This window comes from Esox lucius, chromosome 3 (genome assembly GCF_011004845.1).
Source record: "Esox lucius isolate fEsoLuc1 chromosome 3, fEsoLuc1.pri, whole genome shotgun sequence".
Classification (NCBI taxonomy): domain Eukaryota; kingdom Metazoa; phylum Chordata; class Actinopteri; order Esociformes; family Esocidae; genus Esox; species Esox lucius.
In genome coordinates this window covers 3,451,304-3,477,550 of record NC_047571.1, presented here as the reverse complement: position 1 = coordinate 3,477,550, position 26,247 = coordinate 3,451,304, and the positions used below count along the sequence as shown (strand labels likewise).

Sequence of the window (26,247 nt, the reverse complement as noted above, 5' to 3'; positions counted from 1 at the left end):
AAATCACCTCTCTTATCAACACAGCAACAGTAGGGCTGAAAAACTCACAAAAAAAGGCCAAGTTAACAGAGAACAGATGCATGAAGTCACTAAAATCAAAGAACAATCAGGGAGTGATCCCCAGGATATTCCAACCTAGATCTTTAAATACAGTCACATCAATCTACCCCATTTGTCAGTTTACCAGGCTAGAATTTAAACACCAATAACGATCATCAGCCATAGGTCTGAAAACACAAGTATTATCCCAGGTATCATTGTAAATACAAAGTGAAACTACATTAATTAACCAAACCCAATTCAACATTTAAAATAGGACGTCCAATATTACGGGCTTATTTATTTGGGGAATAAACAGGCTTTGGCTATTTTGCCCTCTGTTTGCAGGCCATGATTATATTGGATGCAAATCCAGTCGACATGGGAAACAACGTTTTCCTCAACGTTAAAGACTAACGCCATGTTCTGCATTCCATTCCACACAAGGAGAGAAAAAACACAATTTTAACCACTCACCCTAAGTTAGCAGGCGAACACCTCCACGTGTGCCAGCCACCAGCACAACACTAGAAGGCAAAGTTACATTTCGCAGATTCGGCACTAAGGCAAAAGTCGAAAGAGTGGGTCCCGCAAAAGAATCACATTTAAAGCAAAACCCTGCGATTACAAAACTTCAAAGTTAACAACAACCTCGGTAAATGAGATCAAATATTCCACCAAGGAACACACAATGCAGCCAATCGGAACCCTCGTGCACAGGGAATACCAAAATGGACAAATGCATTCACTAGGTCAACCATAACCAGATATGGACAAATGCCTGTGACTCGGGCCACAATCTCATACAGAACAAATACAATTGGCGTACGCGCATATACAACTTCATTAGTACAACTACTAATTTAAACCATAAGCTGACCAACAACTTTGGCATTTGACAGGAGCAATCCCTGCTCCATCCTACAGTCTCTGAAATTGGTGGACATAGAGCTTGACAAAATCCACAAGGTCCTCCGAGGCTATACCCCACCACATAGATGCGCAACAGATATAGCCCCTAAGCCATCAGTGCCCTTTCTACGTTGTCAGAAAATCAACCAGAGGCCAGCTCACCGCTAGCCCAAAGGACCGATTCTCTCCTACCTATAATACAGGTTGCAAGGGGAGACATAAGGGAACAATTCCCCTGTCAAAAAACAAACGAGACATCTTTCTCGCATTTAGTATACAGCAATACAGCCCATCCATAACTGCATATTTTAATGAGGAGGTCCAACCTCAACCGCAGATTTTGACTATAAGGTCCAACATAACTGCATATTTAAAGGTCCAACCTAAATTGCAGATTTTTCAGCAGTCCAATTGCTGCAGTCCAACTGCTTAATATCCTGCACGAAATGCCCCGCAATAGTTTAACTGCATGGGAATCTTTGTCAGGACATGAAACAAAACGACATTTTTCAAACTACAGTCGCTATAACTAAAATACACTAAAAATAACTTCAAGTTACCATACTTTCTCAAATCCATCTATCAACTTCCACAAATCCATAAAATCTGACATACAAAACCCAACCACATAGTTTACTAAAGCATATGAAAGCTGTAACTCCTGTATCCTCCAAATATGTTAGAGAAAAAACCAGGATTGTATTAAGAAATGATCTCACCGGTTGATGCTCCCTGGTCCGTCTCCTCTGACCGTCAGCAAACCCCCTTCAGACTGGTTAGCGTTCCTGCGTGTTCCCGTTGGATCGCTCGTGGCGAGGCCTAAGAGTCAGCCGAAACTGTCTCTATTCTTGCGGGAACAATACATCTAAACAGCAGTTGTCTTGATTCCCACTGGTATCTTCCCAAATCCAATGTCCAGTCGAATGTCTAGAGCACAGGTGTCAAACCGGTTCCACGGAGGGCCGAGTGTCTGCAGGTTTTCGTTCTCACCTTGTACCTGATTGATTAATGAGTTCACTAATTGGTTAATTTCTACCCCCACCTGGTTGTTCAGGTCTGACCTGGGAACCAATTTAAAGGAAAACCCAAAGACCTGCAGACACTCGGCCCTCCGTGGAACCGGTTTGACACCCCTGGTCTAGAGGTAGCTTCATAAATTTAAACGTAGCGGTTAGCATAGTCTCTTCCTCAACCCTGGGTCTTTAGTCTTCTTTGTTCTCAGTCGCTGCAAACACTGGAGATTACGGATCTTTTCTTGACCCGAGTAGACTTTCTCAAAACTTCCGAAGTGGAGCAAAAACGGCACGATCACAACGAAAAGGTCCATAGAGCGAAACCAATAGGGCGGGGTTGACTACATCAGTTGTAGGGAAATATTCTCCAACGATGGAGTGTCGCCGGGCGGGGTGGGATGATGCAAAACCCCAAGGAGTCCCAGCAATCGGCCTGGCGGAACACCGTGGTAGGGCGGCTGGTGGTCAGAGGGACGATCCATCTAACCTGAGCGAAAAGGACTACAACACAGAGATCAATAAACCCCCCACAAACTTTCCCAAAGCGTCCAGACTCCCTACATACCGCAGCCTACGCCGTCCAAACAACTGTATACAATAACTACCGTACGTCACCACAGCCATAATCCTCCAGTCTGCCCGGTAGGCCAGGCATCTGTCTCCGAACGAAAATGCCATATACCGGAAACCCTAATAACTACCAAAAAGATACATAAGTTCACATGTCCAAACACCATAAACCACAGGCATTCATTTATTGTTTTTGTTCGTTTTGTTTTGGCCCACGTAACTATGAGGGACGATCAATGGCTTACTGCCGCACCATATCCCCGAATTACCCAGTAAACTAGTTTCAAAGGTCCAACCTTTACTGCAAATCTAGAGAAGTCCAACCTTCAATAGGTCCAACCTTTGCTGCAGATCTTGAAAGGTCCAACCTGCACTGCGGATCCCCCGGGTAGGGCCACAGTGTTGCCCCCCCCCCGTCTCAGTTCCAAGGTCTTACGCTGCTATACTATTGTGCTGGGGGATTGGGTCAGTTCTCCTTCCCCACAAAGTTCTCCTTCTCCACTATAAATCGTTGTTGATATGATGAATGCATTTCCTGAATTTTCCCAGTCTTCTCCCGTTTCAAACTTTTGGAGGACATGAGGTTCTGGTCCACACCTGCGGAGTACCTGGTTTGGGGGGCCCATTGCTGTCCCTGGCCATCTGGTCATACTTCTGACCTAGTCTAATTTTAAATAGACTCAGGATTTAGCCCAGATACATTTATTAATTATTCCAATTGGACTCTTAAAATCTCTCCCGGCACAGCCAGAAGAGGACTGGTCACCCCTCTGAGCCTGGGTCCTCTCTAGGTTTCTTCCTAAAAAATAAATCCTTGCCACTGAAATTCAACACTACTGTTGTTTGCTCCTTGGGGTTTAAGGCCAGGTGTCTCTGTAAAAGCACTTTGTGACAACTGCTGTTGTAAAAAGGGCTTTATAAATACATTTGATTGATTGATTGATTGATTGATTAAAGAGGTCCAACCTCTCAAAAGGACCAACCTTTGCTGCAGATTTTATCGATAAGGTCCAACCATAACTGTAAATTTTAACCCTTGCGGTCCAACTGCAACTGTATTGCGCTCTAACCTCCTTAGTACTAAATTTAAGCCCAGGTACCTGTACTGATGAATCCAAAAATCATATAAGCCGGGCACCCTCGCTCTCACCCCTTTTGCAGCCAGCCCACGAGCAGAGGAGGATTTAAGGCTCCAGAGACCTAGTCCCCGGCCGTGCACGGATGACCCGCTAGGATATGATTCGAGACACCAGGTTAAGGAACCAAGGACGAGCTCCCAAAATGTGATGGCAATTCCATCAATCGAGACTCTTAAAGGAGTAAGAACAGAGACAAAATTATCTTGGCACAATTTAACCATTTAATAATTATTTGCAAATAAGAGAGACGCATCAAACACTTACAAACTTAATCGTCCGAGGAGTCTCTAACTTAATACATGAACAGTCTGTATTTATTACAGTTAAAAGGGGTGTGTTAAGATGCTGCCCATCTGTACTATGTCAATAAAACACATTCCATTTGTTATGTTAATACCTAGGCTTCACACAAGGGGTAAGCTATCCTCCCCCACATGGGTAACCTCTTCAACTCTAGGAGAAGACTCACAGCATCTGGACAAACAACAGATAGACACTGAGGGGTTATACATATTTATCGATTTACGAGTAACCCTATAATCCGCTGATACCAGTCAATAATGACCCTAAACACCAGATCCCCCTCTCCTACATTCCTTTTCTTATCCAAACATGGGTACTCAGTACTTTTAACTAGTAACCAGTGTGTTCTTTTTTTCTCAGAATGGACCAAACTGTTGATTTGGCCACTCCTAATGTTCCAGCTATCTCTCTGATGGACTTTTTTTGCAGCCTAAGAATGGACTGTTTTACTTTTACAGCTTCCAAATGCAAATGCCACACCTGGAATCAACTCTAAAACCTTTTACCTGCTTAACTGATAAATAAATAATGTCCATGTCCACACCTGTCCATGAAACAGCTTTTGAGTCAATTGTCCAATTACTTTTGGTTCCTTGCAAAAGAGGGGGCTACATATTAAAGAGATGTAATTCCTAAACCCTTCCTCCAATGTGGATGAATACCCTCAAATTAAAGCTGAGGGCCTGCACTATAAGGATATATGTTTAACCATTTTAATGGCTCGCCATAAATAGGTGAAGCTAAGGGCTCCATGAATGTGGGCAGACCCAATCGGATGACCCCAACCTGGGCTTGACATTGGCACCCTCCCACCCGCCAAATGCACAAATACCGTCTGTGTGTTTACATTATAAAACATGATTTGGTTCGGGAGAATAGCCATACTGTCAATGAACTCTGGCAACCTTGCATACAGGACCACACCGGTCCTGACATTGCTGAGATGAGTAACGTCAGAAATACAAGTGGATCTTTTACACCTCAATAAAACATAACCTCAAACTACACCCAAGCCGCATAATTCTTTTTCAACCTTTCAGGTGACTTCTAGTATTGCCTATGATTACAGATTTATTTAAAGAGAGATCGTGAGACAAATGAAGATGACTGGTGAAAATACAATCAGATTAGTGTGTGTACTGTCACCAAAAACATTGGACTATATATGCAATATACAGTGAAAAATATATAATATACAATTAACATATTTAAGTCACTAAGAATATAAATATATGAACGTGAAGAAGACTTTGGATCAGCGACAGCAGCAGAGCCTAGTACAGATGAAGGAGGTCGAGAGAGGTAGATTAACGATATGGCGTCAAGGCAAGGATGGAGAAAAAAATTACGTGACAAGGCTGTAATATATACAGCTCTGTTTCGTTTTTATGCAAGTCTATATTAAAAAGAATATAGCATAACAACGAAAATAGACAACAATTATATTGCCTGCTACTGTGGGGAGAACAAGTATTTGATAACCGGCCGATTTAGCAGGTTTTCCTATTTACAAAGCATGTAGAGGTCTGTAATTTTTATCATAGGTACTCTTCAACTGTGAAAGACGGATTCTAAAACAAAAATCCAGAAAATCACAGTGTATGATTTTTTTATAATTAATTTGCATTTTATTGCATGACATAAGTATTTGATCACCTACCAACCAGTAAGAATTCTGACTCTCACAGACCTGTTAGTTGTACTTCAGACGGGCCTGGACATGCGCTGGCTTGAGCAGGGGGACCTTGCGTGCGCTGCAGGATTTTAATCCATGACAGCATAGTGTGTTACTAATGGTTTTCTTTGAGACTGTGGTCCCAGCTCTCTTCAGGTCATTGACCAGGTCCTGCCGTGTAGTTCTGGGCTGATCCCTCACCTTCCTTATGATCATTGATGTCCCTCGAGGTGAGACCTTGGATGGAGCCCCAGACCGAGGGAGATTGACCGTCATCTTGAACTTCTTCCATTTTCTAATTATTGCGCCAACAGTTGTTGCCTTCTCACCAAGCTTCTTGCCTATTGTCCTGTAGCCCATCCCAGCCTTGTGCAGGTCTACAATTGTATCCCTGATGTCCTTACACAGCTCTCTGGTCTTGGCCATTGTGGAGAGGTTGGAGTCTGTTTGATTGAGTGTGTGGACAGGTGTCTTTTATACAGGTAACGAGTTCAAACAGGTGCAGTTAATACAGGTAATGAGTGGAGAACAGGAGGGCTTCTTAAAAAAAAACTAACAGGTCTGTAAGAGCCGGAATTCTTACTGGTTGGTAGGTGATCAAATTATTATGTCATGCAATAAAATGCAAATTAGTTATTTAAAAATCATACAATATGATTTTCTGGATTTTTGTTTTAGATTCTGTCTCTCACAGTTGACGTGTACCTATGATAAAAAATTACAGACCTCTACATGCTTTGTAAGTAGGAAAACCTGCAAAATCGGCAGTGTATCAAATACTTGTTCTCCCCACTGTATACACTCACCTAAAGAATTATTAGGAACACCTGTTCAATTTCTCATTCATGCAATTATCTAATCAACCAATTACATGGCAGTTGCTTCAATGCATTTAGGGGTGTGGTCCTGGTCAAGACAATCTCCTGAACTCCAAACTGAATGTCAGAATGTGAAAGAAAGGTGATTTAAGCTATTTTGAGTGTGGCATGGTTGTTGGTGCCAGACGGGCGGGTCTGAGTATTTCGCAATCTGCTCAGTTACTAACCCTAAACCTAACCATTTTTAGGGTTTACAAAGAATGGTGTGAAAAGGGAAAAACATCCATTATGTGGCAGTCCTGTGGGCGACAATGCCTTGTTGATGCTAGAGGTCAGAGGAGAATGGGCTGACTGATTCAAGCTGATAGAAGACCAACCTTGACTGAAATAACCACTCGTTACAACCAAGGTATGCAGCAAAGCATTTGTGAAGCCACATCACGCACAACCTTGAGGCGGATGGGCTACAACAGCAGAAGACCCCACCGGGTACCACTCATCTCCACTACAAATAGGAAAAAGAGGCTACAATTTGCACAAGCTCACCAAAATTGGACAGTTGAAGACTGGAAGAATGTTGCCTGGTCTGATGAGTCTCGATTTCTGTTAAGATATTCAGATGGTAGAGTCTGAATTTGGCGTAAACAGAATGAGAACATGGATCCATCATGCCTTGTTACCACTGTGCAGGCTGGTGGTGGTGGTGTAATGGTGTGGGGGATGTTTTCTTGGCACACTTTAGGCCCCTTAGTGCCAATTGGGCATTGTTTAAATGCCACAGCCTACCTGAGCATTGTTTCTGACCATGTCCATCCCTTTATGACCACCATGTACCCATCCTCTGATGGCTACTTCCAGCAGGATAATGCACCATGTCACAAAGCTCGAATCATTTCAAATTGCTTTCTTGAACATGACAATGAGTTCACTGTACTGAAATGCCCCCCACAGTCACCAGATCTAAACCCAATAGAGCATCTTTGGGATGTGGTGGAACGGGAGCTTCGTGCCCTGGTTGTGCATCCCACAAATCTCCATCAACTGCAAGATGCTATCCTATCAATACGGGCCAACATTTCTAAAGAATGCTTTCAGCACCTTGTTGAATCAATGCCATGTAGAATTAAGGCAGTTCTGAAGGCGAAAGGGGGTCAAACACAGTATTAGTATGGTGTTCCTAATAATCCTTTAGGTGAGTGTATATAGCATATTTGTCATAATTTAAACAAGTCACCTGAAGGACTCCACATACTACAAGTCAGAGTACCACGGGCCAGTTGACTGGAAAGGTCACATGGTCCCAACACAGTGGAAGACACTGTTGTGGTGTTAATCTTGAATTAGTGAAGTGTTGGAAACTCACTGTTCCATTATACACCTACACTGACTTGTTAGGACAACCAGGCAATTTGCTGGGTCCACATCACACTGACTGCAATAACTGATATTGGAGATTTACATCACTGATACAAGACAAAGAAAATTGAAGACAAGAACTAAAGGCCACCTGATTGGAAACTGACTTCTTTCCTTAAAATCCAAGATTTTCAAACTTTTGTTTGATATTGTCACATGGATCATGATACAGACAAGGGTTATTTTGATTGTTCAGTGGACTTTGGGGGAAATGTTTTAATCATGATGTCATGTTGAGTCTGATTTTCAGATGAACACCGTTGACATTGATAATAACCTGTTGATGTCAACATTTTTCTCGACCCTTATAATCTGAGGTGAGGACGGGATTGATGACTGTCATATATTGAGTTATGTGTTGGAGTGGGGTGTGTCAATTGTCTTGTTTACATTGATTTTATTTTGAGGAACAATAAGACCTGATTGGTCAGATACTCCTTTTGTTTCATCTTAGTCATTTGTAACATAAGTGTATGGGCCTTTTCATTAGGGATTGTATTGTACTTGTAATGTTTTATCAAACATGTAAATGTAAATGGGCTAATGTGTATTCTGTTTGGGATGTGTAAAGGTGAGGACCAACGGATGTTTCTTGGAGATTGAGTGGGATGAGATTGAGGTTGTGTAAGGAAGACCGGGTCCGTAATTTCATGAACAAGACTAATGCTGCAATAAATAATTGAATTACTCTCTCCCTTGACGACCGGGTACACGATAGATTTTTTCAACCACTACACAAAATGACTGATTTCTAACAGTGGACAGTCGTTATCGCCCTCTGCCAGTCTGTAGCTTTATTGTCCCCCATGTCTGTTGCTTGACCTTGTTCTTATGAACCACTGTCTTAGAGATTTTCAGGATGGAAGCAACCTGACGCTCACTGTATCCCTCTGCCAGTAAAGCCAGAATTGAACCCTTTTTTCCTCACTCAAAGCTTTTCTTTTCAACTCTTTTGTCATGCTGAATAGTTACATTTTTATTCAAATTTCCTTTGAGGTACTACTTGCACTGTTTTTGACACCCAGACGAGAGAATCGTGTAGCCAGCGAAGTAGCCAGGGAAGATATGAAAAGCCACAATAATGGACCCTATGCTCTGGGGACCCTATTGGGTTGGCTTGTGTGGAGGCTTTGATATCCTGAGTAGATGTCCTATTGGTGGTGACCCAATAAGGCATCAGCGGTCAAGTTGTAAGACATGTTGGTTGCAGAGTTTAATCATGACTTCAATGACAAGACACTGGAAGAACTGGAAATGTCAAGGAAAGACCAGATGAAATAATAAGCAAATCTGCTAAATTTGAGGAGGGTCACATAGTCCTTGGTGACAGCTTTCAGCATAAATTATAGCCTGAAACAGCAAATTAACCACTCGTCATTCTCCATGACAATATCAGCACAGTTATGGAACGCTCGTGTCTCAGCCCAGAGCTGAAGTCCTTTAGAAGAGCAAGCTCTGCCATCATTAGGGTAATGCTCGACCCAATAAATAATCGAATTTCTCTCTCTCGACAACCGGGTACACAATAATTTTTTCAACCACTATACGAAACGGCTGATTTCTAACAATGATAATTATGGTATTTTTGTGAATTATCTTATCATTATCGTATTTTTTTATGTTGGTTTACACAGTCTCTGACCAGTGTTTGATCATAAGGATACGACAAAGATAATATTGATGAATTGCTCTGTTAGTGAAAATAACGTATGATCATTTTAAGATCAAATTTGTATGCACGTTTCATAAATGAGGGCCAATGGTTGAATCTCAAATCTCCTACTACAAATCCATACTTGATGGTGAAGTACGTACTGTTTAGTATATCGTATATTAGTATGCCAGTATTGGGACATATTACCTTGTCATAAAATTGCATCTCCACATTAGATCATTTTGTTGCACATTAACATCAAGCCAAGTTTTAATATTTAGCTAGACACCATCAAGTTTTTTAATGAAAAATGTACTTCCACAACAAATAGCATCCATGTACTGTATGGCTTTTGCCACTGGCCGTTTGATTAGCATACAAGCCAGTAGTACTACTATCTTACTACTTGGAATAGTCTTAAGAATAGTCATAAGAATTGAAGTCATAAGAAGTGAGAGTGAAGACAAGCTAACCTTGATGAACAAAGTTACATTTCATGCAACCACAAAGTTTTTCTGTCATGCATGAATTACAATGATGAAATAACTATCAATATAGGTGATGATAACTTAGTAAAAATATGAGATAATCATTGCAAACCCATTCTCTTCCACTGCACAAGGGGTTGTGGTCTATATTACACCAAAAAGCATGCACAGTTGCATACTTCAAAAATCCACTGGAAATAGTAGACTATCCAGGCACTTTTGGCATACTATTTCCAGAATACTATGGTTTGGGACTTACTAATCCTCTGGCAAACTCATTCAGGCATGTCAAAGGAAATAGAGTGAATAGCTGACAATTCATTTTCAAAAATGTGTAGATTTTATTTTAGACGGACCGCATAAGCGAAGCCGGCCAAGAAGAGCGAATGTCTCTTACTGAGTGATTGAGAGACTGAGCGGACTTGTGAACTATAGGTCCCGAGTTTGTATATCTCCTCGCAGGTGAAGCGAAGTATGCGCTATGAATTATTCCGTATAGACAAAAACGTTGCTGGCTAAAACCATCAGTATCTACTTTATAGTAAGGCTGAAAAAAAACAGTTTACAGTTATATTGCGACTGTTTCTGGTAGATTTTCGAAGTATGCATCCGTGCATGCGTTTTGGGTCAGGATAGACAAACACATTTGCTGGCTACAACATACAGTAGTTATGTTATAGTCAACCTTAACTGAAAATGTATACGGTTATATTGTGACTGTTTCTTGCATGGAAAAGTTATCGTCGCCTTTGTTGATATTTATTGTGTAAATGTAATTCACAAATTAAAGAAAAAAGTATGTTCTTATGCCATGAAATGAAATAGGTTTAGCAGCCTTGCTAGCAATTGCTCAATTCTTATGACTATTCCAGTAAGTTAGTAGATACTGGTAAAGCTTATTATTGGCAAATACACTGTTAAAACAGCCAGTTGCAAATGCCTTGCATAGACGCTATATGTGGTGGAGGTAAACTTAGTAAGAAACATTAGTCAGTTTAACTGTATCAATGTCATTCACAAATGGCCAAATAACTGTTAAAATGGCCAGTGGCAAAAGAGGATTTGTTCAGGACAGAGGCTATACTGACACCTGACAAATACACAGCTTTATGGTGTAGTGGTTAACGACACAGCCTTTCATGTGGGTGACCTGGGTTTGAATCTCGAGAGGGCAGCACTTTCTGTTGCAGGCCGGCTGAATAAGGCTTGTCTTGTTTTACTTTCACATTATAAAGTTTTTGTGTGTTAATCAAGGGCGAAAGCCCCTAAATAAATCTATTTTGATTTCATGTTGTAACACATTGTCCAATACTTTTCAGAGCCACATTATGTACTTCATTTGCACATATAAATCTCTGCTAAAACATTTGGTGCTCTGAAAAAGGACTATGTATAAAATTCATGAATTACAATTTGTGAAACCAGTATGTATAAAGCTGAGATGTATAATAAAAAAAACTGCTTACTCTCCAAATAATTATGGAGAGCCCTCTACACCAACTAAACATAGATACTGAGACAAATTACCAAGGTAGTTTTTCTGCCCTTGCTGATTTATTAATGACGACTAGCTTGACAGATAGCTAACACTCTAAGAATATCCAAGAGACCAGTAATGCGTTCAGGATGATTACTGATAAATGATGGGATGACAAGGAGTACAAAACTGTAAAACTGCAGATAAAATGTTACATACAAGTTTGCCATTACTATATTCAACAAAATGACACTGAAGTATATGTATAGCTAGCTAGTGTAAGCTGCTGGTAGCCTTAACTTCGAAATTCTGTATTGAGGATTAGCTTAATGCTAACATAATTAGCACAGCATCTGCTAGGGTGACCATATTTTAGTTTTCAAAAAAGAGGACAGCGAGATTGGAAGGCAGATGGACCCCCACAGTGGGTGGTAAATACAAATGCGTTCACAACCATGCAAATTATGTTATTGAACTTTAATACAAAGTAATACATCCGTTCCATTCAACTGTTGGCCCTCAACAATAGAATAATAACAAACATTCAGTCAAAAATAATGTCAATCCCCCTTGTGCTCTCTGGTATACCTTCCCGAAGAGTGAATCTTTCCCAACAGTTCTTGATTACCAAGTAGGCATGTTGTATTTGTATTGTGTACACAGAAGCCCCTTCAGTGATTCAACAGACAACTGATTCCTTTCCTTTGTCCACTTGCTTTGCATCAGTGAAAAAACTCTATACTTCTGCATTGTGAGAAGTAATAGCAATGAAAAACTGTAATCTTCAGTAACTCTGAATCAAAATCTATGCTTTTGGACCTTTCAAAATATTTAGTCAACTTCTTGTGTGCTTGCAGATTACTGAACTCTCCACCACTGTTACATCTTTCTGTGAATTTCTTCAGGTTGGTGACCTGATCAAAGCACTTTGCACCTCCTTTTCTCCCAGGTGTTTGATACAGGCTTCTATGTCATTCCAGTCAGGTGTCAAACTTAGATCCATCCACATGAAACAGGAGAACCCCTCCATGGGTGCCATCCATTTATCCAGATACTCCAGGCATGAACTGTACAGACCCTTTACTTGAGCACTGAAAAGGTCACAATTCCATCCTTGTGCTTTTGTACCAATAGTCCCTTAACTTTAAGGGACATGAAGTTATTGGTCTTGCGTTCAAGAAGCATGGTGTGGACTTTGTTCAAAAGGTTCTTCACTTCCACAATTGAATTGCTCTCAATTTCCATCTCCTGAATGTGTGAATGAAACACACACTAGTGAGGGCATGTGCCAGAGGTAAATTTCACTGAACTCATCAAAAAACTTCTTGATCAAGGAGGGTGTTTTTCCTGTGACAAAAATAATGCTTTCAAGGCTGGAAACATCTGTAGCAGCCTCTCAATACCAGGGAATAATGACAGCCTTGCTGTGAGAAAGGTGACTTCTGTATTCAACCTCAACAAATTCATAGTACCCCTTCAGATTCTCTGTGCAAACAGTGTAGATGTGAAAGTATTGTCATATTTTGAAGATGATGATCTCAATATCAACATCTAATGTGTCTGCCCCGTAATGAACACAATTGTTCAAGACGTGTGCTGGGCCGCCCACACCGATTAAAGTCTTGTTCTGCAATGACTTCTTTAAGTTTGCAAAAAAATTTTTTCCTTCTTTATCACGCCGGATTCCCCCGAACATTGTATTACAGTTGTCACCTGTAAATGCAATACATTTTGAAAAAAATCCCATTTATTTCCATTGTTTCTTTGATTTATTGCACAATCGTATCAGCTGTCTCATTTGGAGTGTATTTAACTTCAACTAATTTACTTTGCATGCCACCATTCTTCCAATCAAAATACTGAATAAGCAGAGGGAATATTTTAACGGCACTGTGATTGCTCCCATCAGTAGAAACACCACAGTAAGGTATGTCTTCTAGTGCTTTCAGAGCTATGTCGACAGAATGTGGTGCTATCACGGCATTAACAATTTCTTACTGTCTTAGTACGAGCTCTTGAAAAATGTTCCGTAGTCTCAGAATCAGGGAAAGCCTTTTTTAACAAGGCAGACGTGCAGTCCATTGATCTGTAACTATTGTAATGCTTCATGGTGTGGAATGCAAAAACTCCCTCTGCAGCAGTAACAGCATCTTCTGTTTTACCTGGTCTCACAAAATAGTCAGTAAATCGTCTGTGAATTTACATTTTCGTTTGGGCATTTTTACGCTGTTCTGGAGCCATGTGCCACTGTTGACAAGCAAGCTGCTGCTCTGGCTCTTGCCATGGTGAGGGTAATGATTGAGATGCAGTTTGACCAATGTTTGCGTAGGCCTACATATCCTAGCAATTCTGGCATGTGAGAAGGCGGGACCTGAAGAGAAAGGTCAAAGCAATGTAAAACCCCCAAAACGCACACAATGATTGGCGACTGTAGAACGCAAAAGCCAAATCCTGGCCATTTTGGGCGATTTAGAAATCCCGTCTGGATGCATTTTTTTTGGTCCAAAAAGAGGAAATGTCTGGGAAAAAGAGGACATATGGTCACCCCAGTGGCGCAAAAAGTGGGTATGCGCTATATGCGGCGTATAGGGGTGCCGCACCATGGGGGGCGCCAAAGCGGTGGTTAAATTTTTTGGAAATAATAAGATTTAAATAAAAGTTATATAAGTTATTATATATATAAAAAGGCATATACATTTTAGAGGACTAACAGTCTAGGCACCGGTGCCCTCATAAGATTCCATCATAGAATTTATGTTGAAATTGTTGAAATTTGAATTTGAAAAAGATGGATAATCCAAAAAAGCTGTTGGGGGCTAAAAATAGAAAAAGAAAGAGGGAAAATGAGATGGCCTGTCAAGGGATGCGACAGCAGCTAAATAAGTGGGTGGTGAAAGGCAACAGGTAGGATTTAAAATGTGACGTCTATGCTTGCAAATACAATATTCATGTTAACAGACTAGCTAGCGTTTGCTAACACTGGGAATGTAGCAGCCAGAATATGTAGCTAGCTTAGAATATGCAAAACCGAGGTTGAAAAATATAAGGTAGCATGTACAATAAATTGTTTCTGCATACCCCCCTAACACTGGGTAGTTGCGCCCCTGGGTCACCCTAGCATGTGCGCTATATCTTAACATGCAAATGTTAAGAAAATAGTAAGCATTCTCAAACTTTACTTACTAAACAAAAGATGTTGGGTTTTTTACTTACACATATATTTGACCATATTTAACTGAAGGTCTGAAACTTGCACCATCTGCCAGAAGGAACTGAGCTAGTAGACAACTTATGGCAAGCCTTGAGGTTCAAATTTCTAACTCAAAACACCAAAGGAAATAAATAACCCACCAATCGGCTTGGTTGCTACACAGTGCATAGTAGACAGCACAGTAGTGCAATAGAAAAATACCAAATACCATGGAATTTTCCTGTCATTGTAGTTATCCAAAAACACTGAAAATACCATGGTATTCTATCCATTGTACTACATTACACATATAAAATGTCAAAGATTATTTATCAAATGCACCGAATAACACAGCGTAATAATGCACAATGAAATTCTTGTGACATGGCACACGACATCTACGTATTAAAAATTAAGAAACATATAAAGAAAAAATATAGCAATAATATAGAGCTCCGGAAATAATTAAGACACCACTGCAACTTTTTCTTTCCTTTCCAAACAAGTTGAAAAGGAAAGTTTTGAGTGAGGAACAGAAGCATTCAATTTGCAGCGGCCTCTTAATTTTGTCCAGAGCTGTATATAACAATGTAAACTAGCAGCAATTTTGAATAGAGTAGGATGGGGAATATGAACAGTATCGGTAAAAGTATGGAATATTGTATAGCAATGAGTGTAATATGAATGGCATATACAAAATAATATTCTAATGTACATTGAATGTACATGGAAAGTCATCAGAGCATTTCGAATGGAATGCTGAGGGAAAAAAATTATTGTGAATCTAGAAGAGCATGCTCCGGTAGCATCTACCAGACGGCAGCAGTGTGAACAGACCGTAGCCTGTGTGGCTGTAGTCTGCCAATCTGTTTTTTCAAAGCAGTCCTGTAGAGCGGTAATGGTTCCCTAATTCCAGCGTTGAATTGTCTGAAAAAACAGTTAATCCTGTTTTAGACACTGTCCTCATATTTATCCTATTGAAGTGTGAGTGAGAGTCCTCTAGCCCATTTGTCACTCTGTATAAGACCTGTATGTTTTATCTGCCTGTGGGGATATGTAGACTGCTGTGATTATAGCGGAGTTGATTGGAAGGTAGAAGGGCCGTACTTTTACAGTTAGTAGATCGAAGTCTGGTGAACTGTGTGTACTGCTCATCCGAGCCCCAGCGAAAGTTAACCATAATGCAGACCCCTCTGCCTTTACGTTTACCTGACCTCCGAAGTTCTGTCCTTCCGGTAGATAGAAAAACCAACAGGGGTGATGGCCGAGTCGGGCACCATAGGATCCAACCAGCTCTTTAAAATGCTAGCACACAACAGTGTGCAATATCCCGTTAAAAGTTGATTTGTGCGTGTAGTTTGTCAATTTTATTGTCCAGGGATTGAATAATTGAGAGTAAAATGCCTAATGGCGGATTTCAGTATCTCTTCTGAGATCTACATAGGATACTGACTCATTTGCCTCTCTTCTTTCTCCTCCATCGGCAGGTTGGTAAATAAATCGGCAGCAGGACCAAGGAATCACAGCAAGTGCTCCGGGAAGTAATGTAAAAGTCTATATTCAATGATGAACGAATTTCCAAACATGCTAGTCGATCGTACTATACAGTGCAGCATGAATAAAAGTAAAACAATATAAATAAACAGTAATAAGCAAAAAGCTACCTAGTGAACGTGGAGCCATTGTCAGTGCAACCTTTCTCTACTGCACACAGGAAGTAACATATATACATATTAGTCATTCAGATTTAGAAACCATGTTTTTTTCCGGAGTTTTCAAATTATCAGGTCCTTTCTTGAATCAAGTCTACTGTGTATTATGGTATAAAAAATTGTTGGTACACTGGGAGAATTCTAAAAACATATATCTGACCGCATGCCAAGGGGATGACAAATGTTTTTTCTTTTTTTCTATTCCAATTACAACTGTTTCAATTTCCACACAATGACTTGAAATAAGAAAGAATACCCATGTCTTCTTGTACAATCGTACTAAAAGTGAAATCTTTGTACATTCCCACAATCAAATCAATACTGTGGTAGAAATGATGCAATACTATGGAAACCAGGTAAGTAGATTAAAGACCAATTCTCATTTCAAATGAGGAAATTACTAACCAATCCTATAGATAAGCACTCTGCTGCCGCTGTGGTCACGTCCCTGCAGCACTCCATGGTAGTTATTCTTCAGGAGTCCCAGGACAGAGGATGGGTGCAGGTTGGCACTGATCTCTGGGCACTCTTTCCTCCAACGCTGGTAATTAACCAGTAGCTAAAGAAAGAAAGATAAATAAGGAATACATTGGAGAAAAAAGGTAATTGCAAGATACAAAGCGGTCAGTCTTTCAAATCAGAAACTGCTAGTGTGTTGCTGGTATATGATTCACAAACCTATGTGCACTGATATCCATAATACTGATACATAAGCCTACAACGTCATATCAGAACACAAGGGGACTAGGCATGACACGTTTTGGTTGAGTGTAGTTAAGAGACATGAAAACAATCCTTCAGGATTTTCTATTATGACTTGCCTACTGTAGGTACGACGTGGGGCCGCCCTCCCGTGGGCTCACCACCCACAGGAGGGACCATAAGGGGCCGGTGCGAAGAGGATCGGGCGGCAGTCGAAGGCAGGGGCCTAGACAACCCGATCTCTGGACACGGAAACTGGCTCTAGGGACGTGGAATGTCACCTCGCTGGCGGGGAAGGAGCCTGAGTTGGTGCGTGAGGTTGAGAGGTTCCGATTAGAGGTAATCGGGATCACCTCTACACACGGCTTGGGCTCTGGAACCACACTCCTTGAGAGAGGATGGACTCTTCACCACTCTGGAGTTGCCCATGGTGAGAGGCGGCGGGCTGGTGTGGGTTTGCTCATAGCTCCCCAGCTCTGCCGCCATGTGTTGGAGTTTACCCCGGTGAACGAGAGGGTCGTTTCCCTGCGCCTACGGGTCGGGGATAGGTCTCTCACTGTTGTTTGTGCCTACGGGCCGAACGGCAGTGCAGAGTACCCGACCTTCTTGGAGTCTCTGGGAGGGGTGCTGGAAAGTGCTCCGACTGGGGACTCTATTGTTCTACTGGGGGACTTCAACGCCCACGTGGGCAGCGACAGTGACACCTGGAGGGGCGTGATTGGGAGGAACGGCCCCCCGGATCTGAACCCGAGTGGTGTTCAATTATTGGACTTCTGTGCTAGTCACAGTTTGTCCATAACGAACACCATGTTCAAGCATAAGGGTGTCCATCAGTGCACGTGGCACCAGGACACCCTAGGACGCAGGTCGATGATCGACTTTGTTGTCGTCTCATCTGACCTGCGGCCGTATGTCTTGGACACTCGGGTGAAGAGAGGGGCGGAGCTGTCAACTGATCACCACCTGGTGGTGAGTTGGATCCGATGGCGGGGGAGGAAGCTGGACAGACTCGGCAGGCCCAAGCGTACTGTAAGGGTCTGCTGGGAACGTCTGGCCGAGTCTCCTGTCAGAGAGATCTTTAACTCCCACCTCCGGCAGAGTTTCGACTGGATCCCGAGGGAGGTTGGAGATATTGAGTCCGAGTGGACCATGTTCTCCACCGCCATTGTTGAAGCGGCCGCTCGGAGCTGTGGCCGTAAGGTCTCCGGTGCCTGTCGAGGCGGCAATCCCCGAACCCGGTGGTGGACACCGGAAGTAAGGGATGCCGTCAAGCTGAAGAAGGAGTCCTATCAGGCCTGGTTGGCTTGTGGGACTCCTGAGGCAGCTGACGGGTACCGACAGGCCAAGCGGGCTGCAGCCCGGGTGGTTGTGGAGGCAAAAACTCGGGCCTGGGAGGAGTTCGGTGAGGCCATGGAGAAGGACTATCGGCTGGCCTCGAAGAGATTCTGGCAAACCATCCGGCGCCTCAGGAGAGGGAAACAGTGCCCTACCAACGCTGTTTACAGTAGAGGTGGGCAGCTGTTGACCTCAACTGAGGATGTCGTCGGGCGGTGGAAGGAGTACTTCGAGGATCTCCTCAATCCCGCTGACACGTCTTCCATTGAGGAAGCAGAGGATGAGGGCTCAGAGGTGGACTCGTCCATCACCCGGGCTGAAGTCACAGAGGTGGTCAAGAAACTCCTCGGTGGCAAGGCACCGGGGGTGGATGAGATCCGCCCTGAGTACCTCAAGTCTCTGGATGTTGTGGGGCTGTCTTGGTTGACACGCCTGTGCAACATCGCGTGGCGGTCGGGGACAGTGCCTCTGGGATGGCAGACCGGGGTGGTGGTCCCTCTTTTTAAGAAGGGGGACCGGAGGGTGTGTTCCAACTATAGGGGGATCACACTTCTCAGGCTCCCCGGGAAAGTCTATGCCAGGGTTCTGGAGAGGAGAATACGGCCGATAGTAGAACCTCGGATTCAGGAGGAACAGTGTGGTTTTCGTCCGGGCCGTGGAACACTGGACCAGCTCTATACCCTCTACGGGGTGTTGGAGGGTTCATGGGAGTTTGCCCAACCAATCCACATGTGTTTTGTGGATTTGGAGAAAGCATTCGACTGTGTCCCTCGCGGCATCTTATGGAGGGTGCTTGGGGAATATGGGGTCCTGGGTCCTTTGCTAAGGGCTGTCAGGTCCCTGTACAACCGAAGCAGGAGCTTGGTCCGCATTGCCGGCAGTAAGTCAGACTTGTTCCCAGTGCATGTTGGACTCCGGCAGGGCTGCCCTTTGTCACCGGTTCTGTTCGTAATTTTTATGGACAGAATTTCTAGGCGCAGCCAGGGGCCGGAGGGTGTCAGGTTTGGGGACCACACAATTTCGTCTCTGCTCTTTGCAGATGATGTTGTCGTGTTGGCCCCTTCTAACCAGGACCTTCAGCATGCACTGGGACGGTTTGCAGCCGAGTGTGAAGCGGTGGGGATGAAAATCAGTACCTCCAAATCCGAGGCCATGGTCCTCAGTCGGAAAAGGGTGGCTTGCCCACTTCAGGTTGGTGGAGAGTGCCTGCCTCAAGTGGAGGAGTTTAAGTATCTAGGGGTCTTGTTCACGAGTGAGGGAAGGATGGAACGGGAGATTGACAGACGGATCGGTGCAGCTTCTGCAGTAATGCAGTCGATGTATCGGTCTGTCGTGGTGAAGAAAGAGTTGAGCCGCAAGGCGAAGCTCTCGATTTACCAGTCAATCTACGTTCCTACTCTCACCTATGGTCATGAGCTTTGGGTCATGACCGAAAGGACAAGATCCCGGATACAGGCGGCCGAAATGAGCTTTCTCCGCAGGGTGGCCGGGCGATCCCTTAGAGATAGGGTGAGAAGCTCGGTCACCCGGGAGGAGCTCAGAGTAGAGCCGCTGTTCCTCCACATCGAAAGGGGTCAGCTGAGGTGGCTTGGGCATCTTTTTCGGATGCCTCCGGAACGCCTTCCTGGGAAGGTGTTCCGGTCCCGTCCCACCGGGAAGAGACCCCGGGGAAGACCTAGGACACGCTGGAGGGACTATGTCTCCCGGCTGGCCTGGGAACGCCTCTGTGTCCCCCCGGAAGAGCTAGAGGAAGTGTCTGGGGAGAGGGAAGTCTGGGCATCCCTGCTTAGACTGCTGCCCCCGCGACCCGGCCCCGGATAAGCGGAAGAAGATGGATGGATGGATGGATGATATTGATGGATAACAACTAGACTAGCGAGAGATGGCACAAGCGAACTTGGCAAGAGACTAGACTGGAGCTGCTATGTGAGTCAAATGCAGTGATTTATTTTTGTGTGAGAGTGAGTGAAGAAACCTTTACATTTACACCCCGCTCTGTAAACCAGGGCAGGAACGGATTCAACAAGGTGCTGAAAGCATTCTTTAGAAATGTTGTCCCATATTGATAGGATAGCATCTTGCAGTTGATGGAGATTTGTGGGATGCACAACCAGGGCACGAAGCTCCCGTTCCACCACATCCCAAAGATGCTCTATTGGGTTGAGATCTGGTGACTGTGGGGGCCATTTCATGACAGTGAACTCATTTTCATGTTCAAGAAAGCAATTTGAAATGATTCGAGCTTTGTGACATGGTGCATTATCCTGCTGGAAGTAGCCATCAGAGGATGGGTACATGGCGGTCATAAAGGGATGGACATGGTCAGAAACAATGCTCAGGTAGGCCGTAGCATTTAAACGATGCCCAATTGGCACTAAGGGGCCTAAGGTGTGCCAAGAAAACATCCCCCACACCATTACACCACCAACACCAGCCTGCACAGTGGTAACAAGGCATGATGGATCCATGTTCTCATTCTGTTTACGCCAGATTCTGACTCTACCATCTGAATGTCTCAACAGAAATCGAGACTCATCAGACCAGGCAACATTCTTCCAGTCTTCAACTGTACAATTTTGGTGAGCTTGTGCAAATTGTAGCCTCTTTTTCCTATTTGTAGTGGAGATGAGTGGTACCCGATGGGGTCTTCTGCTGTTGTAGCCCATCCGCCTCAAGGTTGTGCGTGTTGTGGCTTCACAAATGCTTTGCTGCATACCTCGGTTGTAAAGAGTGGTTATTTCAGTCAAGGTTGCTCTTCTATCAGCTTTAATCAGTCGGCCCATTCTCCTCTGACCTCTAGCATCAACAAGGCATTGTCGCCCACAGGACTGCCGCATTCTGGATGTTTTTCCCTTTTCACACCATGTAAACCCTAGAAATGGTTGTGCGTGAAAATCCCAGTAACTGAGCAGATTGTGAAATACTCCGGCCCGTCTGGCACCAACAACCATGTCACGCTCAAAATTGCTTAAATCACCTTTCTTTCCCATTCTGACATTCAGTTTGGAGTTCAGGAGATTGTCTTGACCAGGACCACACCCCTAAATGCATTGAAGCAACTGCCATGTGATTGGTTGATTAGATAATTGCATTAATGAGAAATTGAACAGGTGTTCCAAATAATCCTTTAGGTGAGTGTACATGTCACTAGATTTTTCACTAGTCGCTTTTGACACAAAAGTCGCCAGGAGCATGATTTGTGTGTTATAATAGTGCAACCACTTGCATTTAAACATGGGGGGAATTTTCGTGAATTTTATTTTATCTGATTTTTTTACTTCTAGCAAAAGTACAATTTCGCTACAAGTAAGAATGGTCAAGGGACAATGCAGATATCAACACAGATAGTCTAGTACGGGTTCAGAAAAGGCTTGGTATGTCTCAGAAAAAACTTTAAACAATACTTAATGTAAAATACAGAGCAGCACTGGTAGAAATAGAGAACGTAATCAACAACAGGTGTGTAGGAAAACAGGTGAACTAATAGAACCACAATACGGGCAAAATTCAAAACCAAAGGAAAAAACAAGAAACCAGGCAAGCCTAGTTCAGTCGGACCACAATAGTAAGTATTGCCCTCTTGAGATTCAAACCTGAGACACCCACATGAAAGGCTGTGTCACTAAACACTACACCACAGAGCTCTACATTTGATGGGTGTCAGTATAGCCTTGTGTCTATGAACAAATCCTATTTTGCTACTGGCTGTCTTAGCTAATTGGCCTTTTTTGAATGATATTGATACAGTTAAACTGACTCGTTTCTTACTCATTTTACCTCCACCACAGAGTCTACTGGCTGTCTGAACTGCTTATTAGCCAGTAATAGGCTTTACCAGTATCTACTAACTTACTGGAATAGTCATAGGAATTGAGCAATTTCTAGCAAGACTGAAGATGAACTTTTCCATGCCAGAAACAGTCGCAATATAACCGTATACAGTTTCAGTTAAGGCTCATCATAACATAACTACTGTATGTTGTAGCCAGCAAATGTGTTTGTCTATCCTGACCCAAAACGCATGCACGGATGCATACTTCGAAAATCCACCAGAAACAGTTTCACTATAACCGTAAACTGTTTTAGCCAGCAAAGTTTTCATCTATATGTAATAATTCATAAGGCTTACTTTGCTTCACCTGAGAGGAGATAAAAACTCGGGATCTATAGTTCGCAGGCCCACTTCTCTAACAACTATGCTATTTAACAAGGGGTAGTCAGTCAGTCACTCAGTAAGAGACATTCGCTCTTCTTAGCCGGCTCCGCTTATGAATGTCACAACAGGCGACATTCAAGAACAGACAACCAAAACTAAACAGAAAATCACCTCACAATAAAGATGGAAAAGGATATAAAAAGATATTCAAAGCTTTGCAAATGCCAGTCAGTAATTTTCAATCACTTATTAAAAAGTGGAAAATTCAGGGATCTCTTGATACCAAACCAAGGTCAGGTAGACCGCGAAAGATTTCAGGCAAAACGGGCCAAAAGAATTGTTCGGGATACAAAAAAAACCCAACAGGCAACCTCAGGAGAAATACAGGCTTCTCTGGAAAAAGACGGTGTGGCTGTTTCAAAGAGCACAATACAACGATACTTGAACAAAAATTAGCTGCATGGTCGAGGACTTTACTGCACCAATGCCACAAAAAATCCTGGTAACAATATGCCCGACAACACCTTGACACGCCTCACCAAAATAGAGCTTTATGGTCACAACTGTAAGTGCTATACTTGGAGAGGGGTCAACAAGGCCTATATTGAACAGAATATCATCCCCACTAGGAAGCATGGTGGTGGGTTGCTGATGTTTTGGGAGTGTGTGAGCTCTAAAGGCCTACAGTTGAATGTGAATCCCATAAGAAATAAAAGAGATGTGTTTTGCCTGCTCACTCATGTTTTCTTTACAAATGGTACATATATTATCAATTCTCCAAGAGTATGCAAATTTTTTGAGCACAACTGTTGGGTCCTAACTTGTAGAGGAGCCCTCAAAAATGTTTGATTCTTGAATAAAGAGGGGAGGGGCCCTCAGAGACCGGCTATGTACAGGGCCCAGAATTTTGTGCTACACACCTGAAAGGCAACGCATAGCAGTTGCCTCTAATTGGCGACAATCAAAAACACATGGCGATGCCTGACAGTATCCCCCCCCCTCAAGGTGCGGGCTCCCGATCGCAAGACAGGTGGAGGTCAGGTGGAGGTCCCACCCCCGGAGCAGGATGTGGCACCGGGACAGGTGGAGGCTCCACCTCAAAGGCAGGACCGGGCGCCGGGACTGGTGGAGGCTCTGGGACTGGTGGAGGCTCTGCCCTCGGAGCAGGACCAGGCGCAGGGACAGGTGGAGACTCCTCCCCCAAGGCAGGACGGGGAACTGGAGCAGTGGGAGGCTCTGCCCCCGAGAAAGGACCCGGCGCTGGGACAGGTGGAAGCTCCGCCCCTGAGGTAGGACTGGGTGCCAGAGCAGAGGGAGGATGCTCCGCCCCTGAAGCAGGATGGGGTGCCGGAGCGGATGGAGGAGGCTCCGCCCCGAATCAGGACAGGGCACCAGAGCAGGAGGAGGCTCCGCCCCCAAAACAAGATGCAGCGCCGGGACAGATGGATGCCTCGAGGGCCATCCCCTAGCTGAGACAACCAGGTGCAAAGAGATGCGGGCCTCCAGCTAGGACCTGACAGAACCATCCTATTGGTTCCTATAAAAATTGTATAAATAGAAATACCAACTGAAAACTCAACTTAGAATACTATAGATTTCACTAGAGTTAATGTGGACTATGCAAGTGTTTAACTGTAAATGCCAAGAAAGAATTCACTGTGAACACATACATGTGTAGTCTAGTAGTAACAGTGAATATTTGGTTTTGGAGGTTACCAAAATATCCAACTTGAAAAGAAAAAAGGTCTGCTTTGACAAGATAAAAAACTGTCAATGCGTTTTTCTGAATGAGGTGTAACACTGACTTAGTAAACTTAGTTTGAATCTTGATTTTCAGAGTTGGTTAATGAACAATCCTTTTTTGACAATCCTATGAATACAATAGTTTTGATACATAACCAAATAATGGTACAAAGAAAGGATATTGAAAGGATACTCATAAAAATCAACAAATGGCAATTCTAAAGTACACTACCGTTTAAAAGTTTGGGGTCACTTAGAGATGTCCTTGTGTAGATATTTGTACAGGGTAAAAGGCATCTTGAAGAATGAAGGCTATTGCTCCATTTTGCAATGCCATGCCAAACCGTGTGGACAGCGCTTGATTGGAGCCAATTTCCTCTTATTACAGGACAATGACCCAAAGCACAGTTTCAAACTATGCAATAACTATTTAGGGAAGAAGCAGTAAGCTGATATTCTGTATAAAATGTAGTGGCCAGCACCCAGTTGAGCTGTTGTGGGAGAAGCAAGACCGTATGGATATGTAAGTGCCCATCAAGCCAATCCAAGTTGTGGGAGGTTCTTCAGGAAGCATGGGGTGAAATCTCTTCAGATTGACAGCTAGAATGCCAAAGATCTGCAAGGCTGTAAGGCAGCAAATAGAGGATTCTTTGACAAAAGCAAAGTTTGAAGAACAAAATTATTATTATCATTTTGCTATAATTTCCTATTCAAACTAATTTCATGTATGTTTTCATGGAATACAATGACATTTCTATGTGACTCCAAACATTTGAACGGTAGTGTATGTACAATAAGCAAGGGCGGTCAATGTAATTTACGTATTTAACTATAGAAATAGCCTACATCTTAAAACAATTTGTTAGGATTACTTTAAAGACGGCCCGTTAGTTTGAGAAGTACGTTTACTGCCATCTCAAGTTGTTGTCTCGTTAGTCCAGTACAGTAGGCATGGACCCAACTTTCTTTCACTGGCAGTCTTACAACTGTCCGATTTTTATTTTCTTTCAACGCCGTTAACCGAAGGAATACCAACCTTTAGAGACTGTTCCACGTCGAAGTCTCTGGCTCGCAGAAACTTTATTAGAAAACTGTCGGACCAATTGAAGCTGTCGTACGGTTCAATAATATCTTTCTGTGCCCTTTGTCTCAGTTCTAATAAGTACGGTTTAACAACGTTGGAATCATCTGGTAAACTATTTAGGTCTCCTTCATAATCAGTCTCTTCTTCGGACATGTCGAAACTGTATCACATTTCACGCCTATACCATAGAGAAGTCTATACGTAAGTAAAGAAACTTTCTTGCATGCAGTCGGAAACTGCTGTCAAACTGGCCCAGTCTTGAAAATGCACAGTCAAACTATCCGCTCTTAAAAATGTTGTGGGCGGATATAGCCCACCGTTTATGTCGGGGAACCCTCTGAAAAGCACTTGGAGTCGAAGAACATACGTTTTTGCTACACGTCTTGTTCATTCGCTTGGATATTTATTTTCTCCAAATGCGTTGTGATGAAAACTGTGAAAATTGGACCTATTAAGAATACTTTTTTTGTTGTTGAAATAAACAAAATGGAATGCTGCTACACCTAAAGCTAAAATTAACCCCCAATTCCTATAATTAATTAACGAATCCACTTGATTTTTGTTGAGGAAGGTCAGCTTTATGTCCACCAAATACCGAACACTTTTACTGTAGCATTTGGAGAAATTCACATTGAAAGTTAGGCCTATAATGTGTCTATATGGAGACCATTATACCTTTAAATGTGAATTTCTCAAAAATGCTACTGTAACGTTAATTAACTAAATAAAGGAATTGAGTCTGTTATGTAGCTTTAAGTGTAACAGCATTCAAATCTCAATAGACTGAGTATGTCTTTCGACCCAGACTGCTTTTCAGAACC

The 26,247-nt window shown here is 43.0% G+C and overlaps 1 protein-coding gene and 1 long non-coding RNA gene across 4 annotated transcripts in view; one reads left to right on the top strand and one right to left on the bottom strand.

Moving 5' to 3' along the window:
- The window catches only part of LOC105029209, a 29,049-nt gene extending 12,333 nt beyond the window's left edge, over window positions 1–16,716 (top strand). For both annotated transcript variants that reach the window (XR_002196615.2, XR_829462.3), the window contains exon 3: window positions 16,182–16,716. This is a non-coding gene — a long non-coding RNA (uncharacterized LOC105029209). The remainder of the gene's footprint in view (window positions 1–16,181) is intronic.
- Window positions 1–25,909, bottom strand: part of ttpa (tocopherol (alpha) transfer protein) — a 32,511-nt gene extending 6,602 nt beyond the window's left edge. The window contains exons 1-2 of one of the 2 annotated variants that reach the window (XM_020045309.2): window positions 25,379–25,909; window positions 16,812–16,965 (exon numbers count right to left, since the gene is read on the bottom strand). In XM_020045309.2, the coding sequence (XP_019900868.1) occupies window positions 16,812–16,965; window positions 25,379–25,579 (355 nt within the window). In that variant the 5' untranslated portion in view covers window positions 25,580–25,909. The remainder of the gene's footprint in view (window positions 1–16,811; window positions 16,966–25,378) is intronic. The other variant, XM_010902440.4, reaches the window with a different exon arrangement.
- Between the last annotated feature and the right edge of the window lie 338 nt (window positions 25,910–26,247).